Genomic DNA, 5,085 nt, shown 5'->3' on the forward strand with positions numbered 1-5,085 from the left:
TCAAAAATGTTTCGTGGTTTTGAAAAATGTTCAAACTTCAATAATGTTTATGTTGTACATAAATACTCGCTACAGTACCTTATATTCTTACAATTTTGTTCGTGTTTTCAAAAAACCTTCGCGTGTTATCAGCTTCTATGACCAACTTGTATTGCAAATTTGTTTTCTACACTGCCTCTTATTGTTAACTATCTGGCGCTGCCTACTAGCGCTGCCTAAGTAGGCACAAGCGCTTCTTAGCTGTAGTGGTTATCAGCTTGCTCTTTGCAGCATGAGCTTGTGTATTCGAATCCTCATTATTCTTTTTGAGACATATTTTATTGGCGTGAACAAGTCGTACGGGCGTACAACATCCGCCAATGGACCGGGCCATTGTGTCAGCGAAACGACGTATTTTTCTAAAAAGACCATTCTATCATTTATTATGAAAAGATATAGAGAGATCTCATCCGTTGATGTGTTTAAGGGGTTGTACCGAAGTAGAAGTGTTGAATGCAAGTTCAAACTGAAAGCTGCCACAAAGACCAAAATCAAGTAATATGCTTCAGGATTAATCAGAAGTCAAAATCATCAGGGAAGCAGACGATCCATTAGCTTCACCAAGTCCCCACACCAACTTTATAATCTTCCAAATCAATGAACAACCCAGATATAATCGGCATACTTCAAAGTTTCTTCAAGGAAATTCAGACCATAATTAGAACTGGACAATTGAGTCGAAACAAGGATGGAGTATAGGTATTAGTTTTTGTGGTTGTAGAAGACTCCTCTATCCAGAACAAAACCCCCAAACAAGCCTTTAGCTTTACCTCCGCGGATCAGTTTGAATACTCAGAATTAACAGCTCAGGCAATTGGTTTTCTAACTAACGAAATAGAAAATGTGAAATCAGAACGTCTCCAAACAGATTTTCACGCAGCATGACATCAGATTTCTTTTGTAAAATTGTCAAGTACACCTGCAAAGAACAGAAGACCAAACCATTTTGGAAAAAGCTGTTCAACATTGAAAACATGCGAACACTCATAGAACTAAGAATTACTGACAAGAAAGAACAATGTTTGGAATAAAGTTAACAGAGAGGAGTTTGACAAGATCGAATCATGAAGAATCTCCTAGAGCTCTGCACCATTCTATTTATTGAACCAAAAAGTAGTCCAGGCAAGCCTACACTCAAATGCTGGAGAACCAAAAATCCAAATCATACTTAGAACAGAAACCAAACTGCTCACATGGAGAAATCAGATAGGAGGAGAATATATCCAAACAGTCCAGTCACGCCTCAATTTTTGCATTGGGAGCAGACCAGACACTGACCTAACTCTATACAGGGCACACCAATTCCAACATACCCCCTCCATCCCAAAATAAGTGTCTCAACTTTGTACTACTCCCTCCTTCTATCTATATAAGGCCTAATGCGTTTTTCGAGGCTAACTTTGACCAAATGTTAGAGCAATAACATATGACATGCAAGTTACACAAAGTATACCATCAAATTCGTATGTGAAAGGAGCTTCCAAGGATATAATTTTCACATTATACATCTTATGTACTATTAATTTTATGAATAGTCAAAGGCGGTCTTAAAAAACGCATTAGGCCCTATACAGATGGAAGGAGGAAGTAACTTTAGTACAAGTTGTACTAACATTAAGACACTTATTTTTGGGATGGAGGGAGTATAATGCAAAGAACAAGCCCAGCAGGCCAACCAGACTAAAAGAAACACATGGATGGGGAGTACAGACAACAAAGTAAACCACAGAGAGGATCAAAAACCAAAAAGGCGACATATTTTGAACGGCTACCAGCATGTCTTGGGATAAACAATGTGCAACCACAGGAAGGCGGAAGCAAAAACCACAATCAATGCTACAAGCAAAAAGCAACTAAGACAATAGAAGTTTCTTCAGGAGATCGAAAGAGAGAGAGCACTGAGCTTTTGGGTTGTAGGATGTCCCATCTAGACTGAAGCCCTAGAGCAACCTTCGAATCTTGTACATCCACCAAATCAATCTGAATGTTCAAATTTTGTCTATATAAGATAATTTATATGTCGAACAAATTGCGATGAATTGGAAAGATGTAGGGTTTAGAAGATCTTCAAACAGATAACTCAGCATCAGGTTGGACCTAAATCATCAATTAGGACCAGCAACGCCCAAGAGACCTTCCTATGAATTTTTACTTTGGGGAAACGAAGCTTCTTAAGCAGCTAAATAATGCATCAAACAGTGAGGGGATAGGATAAGCCTGCTTGGCTGGGAGAGATCAGTTAGGCAACAACACCAGTTCCAAACAGGGACATGACTAAACTGAATGGAATTAAAGTGTCCACTAAGCTCTTGAATTTGCTTCATTCTCCCTGCAGGTCTTCTTCCACAGCTCGATGTGTCGAAGATCCGACGGGTACCATACTATACCATGTGTAGCTAACTTCTTTTCCAAAAAAAATGTGTAGCTAACTTAAAAGAAAATACATGATATAGCTTCTTTTCCTATCTAGTAGTATTTCACAGTAAAGAAATTTGCACATGAAAAAGACGGTGGAAACACATACACTGAACTACATGAACAAGTCCAATTGCTGTACTAGACTACTAATACCATTATATATCAAATCTTGAAGTTCTGATGAAATCTGCACCAGCAGGACATTTTTAACCATCGGTACATCCATCACTCCAGATTTCTGTTGTTTAGAGCATTTATACTACAGATTTTGGAAAAACCGCACATATTGTGCACTATAACTCACTGTAAACAACATGTCAACACTACGTCAGAATTACACACCTCTGATTCTCTGAATGTGTGCAGAATGACACATGCAATTCAGAGAAACAGGCCAACACAACACTAATGGGCGATCCGGCGATCAAGGCGCCAAAGGATCTACTTCTGCTTGATGGTCATCGAAGCATTTACATAGATGGATCATCCAATCACAGATACATTTGGAGAGTTCAATTACACTTGTTGTGCTGCGTTCCACACAGCGACGGCGACGGGAATTTTGAGTAGATTCTTCTGTGGCATGGCCGGCGGGATGAACTTGATCCTTGGTGCCTTCTTTACCGTCAACGGCAAAGCGCCGCCCTTTGCCGCGGCGGTGGCAGGACGAGGAGCAGCAAACCATCGGTGTTTGAGCGCCGCGGCCGCCGTCAGTCGCTTGTCGGGGTTGCAGGTGAGGAGGCCTTGCAGCAACTGGAATCCTTCGTCGGAGAGCTTCTCTCGAGGGAACAGTTCCCGCAGCTTGTTCTCCTTGTGCCCCGGCGGTAGGAGTCGTAGGGCCTTGGCGGTGTGCGGCAACGATGTGAACTCCGGCCACGTCCTGTCGTCCGGCGTCCCGAGCAAGCGGAAGATGCTCCAGAGTTGGATGATCTCATTGTTTGTGTCGTCGTCATCGTCATCGTCATCATCATCATCGCCGAGGAACAGCGTCTTGCCGGTGAGCATCTCGGCCATGACGCACCCAAGAGACCACGTGTCGACGAGCACGTCGTAGTCTTTCTTCCCCAGCAGCATTTCGGGCGCCAAGTAGAACGCCGTGCCGGCCTGGGTGTACGGCGGCAGCTCGGACAGGGAGATCGCCAGCCCAAAGTCGCAGATTTTGACCAGTTCCCCGTCTTGGCCGAGGAGGGTGTTGGCCGGCTTGATGTCGCGGTGGACGACGTGGCGGTCGTGCATCTTCTTGGCACCGGTGAAGAGCTTCCACATGATGGCGCGCACCGTGGACTCCGGGAGCGGCGGGCCGCCGCCGCGGCACCTATTCCACAGGAACTCATGGAGGGTCGGCGCGGCGACGTACTCCATGACGAGGCCGTAGGCGCCGTTATCAGGGTCGCGCACCAGGCCCTCGAAGCCGACGACGTACGGGTTCCCGTCGCAGGCCTCGAGGAATCCGGCCTCCCGCAGAAGCTCGGCGGGGTCGGGCGCCTCCGTGGACCCGTCCTCCCAGTTGAGGTACTTGATGGCGACGATCTTGCCGGTGGCGCGGTGGCGCGCCCGGAGGACGCAGCCGAAGCCGCCCTCGCCGAGGCATGTCTTCTCCTCGTAGTCCGCGCTGCTCCGGATGTTGTTGATGCGGTTCCTCTTGCAGCGCGTCGTGGTGGCGTGGCCGGCGCCGAGGACGGCAGCAGCAGGTCGCTTGCGCGCGGCCATCGCCGTCGCGCGAGCTCGACGGAAGGACTACACGCTTCGGTTGATGGAGGCGAGGAAGATGGCAGCGGTGGATCGAGGGAGGAGGGGAGGTGGGTGATGAGCTGATGGATGGATCGATCGACGCGATTCGGCATGGAAATATACGCCGGAGCGGCCCCGGTTGGAATCGGATTCAAATTCAAATCCGAGTTACGCCCGGCACACCAAACACCACACGCGCAAGGCCGCGAACTTGGTTGGCTTGCCGCCTGCGTTTTCAGAACAGTCTGCAGACACGACGCTGTTTGGGTTTTCTTTTTCTTTCTTGGCGGTTGCATTTTCCCTTGCAATCTTGGATTCCCAATCGTGCGTTTTCCCCTTGCAATCTTCGATTCTCAATCGGACACATCTGCGCCGTTGGTTCTGCGGTTTGCTTAGCTTTGTCATCATGTAATCAAAGTTCACGGTCACAGGGTTATATGAGAACCATTGTTACATTTCCCTTTGTTATTAGCCTTTTGCACTTGCTTATCACAATGTAAACAAATTCAGATTTCCTTCCATTAATGTCCCACAATGTAAACAACAAGTGTTCTGCAGTTCAAATGATCAACTGTTGTTTCTGATTATATGCTACCAAATTTCTGTGGCCAAGCTCAAAGTTACGGTGGCTGCAACCGAGGACCTGTCGATATGGGCGTATGATGTTATTATTGTAGCATGGGTTGGTACTTTGTCATTTTGCTCCCTTGAAAGGCTAACACATGGTGATATATTGTGCTCTCACGATATGTTGCCAATGGTGGAGCATTATGGTCGCCATGTCACAAGTTGCAACTCCAGGGGTAGCACATTTTAATAGGAAGTGACCGTGCATCATGATCGTATCATCAGCATCATATTTATTTAATTTTTAATACAAAATGGAGATAATACAAA

The 5,085-nt window shown here is 46.1% G+C and overlaps 1 protein-coding gene across 2 annotated transcripts; it reads right to left on the minus strand.

Moving 5' to 3' along the window:
* Positions 1–2,969: 2,969 nt before the first annotated feature.
* LOC125554087 (putative cyclin-dependent kinase F-2) lies at positions 2,970–4,170 on the minus strand. 2 transcript variants are annotated; one of them, XM_048717694.2, is made up of 2 exons: positions 3,031–4,167; positions 2,970–2,996 (listed from the first exon to the last, which is right to left on the minus strand). In XM_048717694.2, exons 1-2 carry the CDS (start codon positions 4,165–4,167, stop codon positions 2,970–2,972), a joined length of 1,164 nt encoding a protein of 387 aa, XP_048573651.2. The 2 variants fall into 2 exon arrangements, with proteins under 2 accessions (XP_048573651.2, XP_087375911.1); XM_087519785.1 differs by having other exon boundaries at positions 2,974–4,170.
* Positions 4,171–5,085: the final 915 nt, after the last annotated feature.

Source organism: Triticum urartu, chromosome 4A (genome assembly GCF_056163025.1).
Source record: "Triticum urartu cultivar PI428250 chromosome 4A, HENAU_Tu73, whole genome shotgun sequence".
NCBI lineage: Eukaryota > Viridiplantae > Streptophyta > Magnoliopsida > Poales > Poaceae > Triticum > Triticum urartu.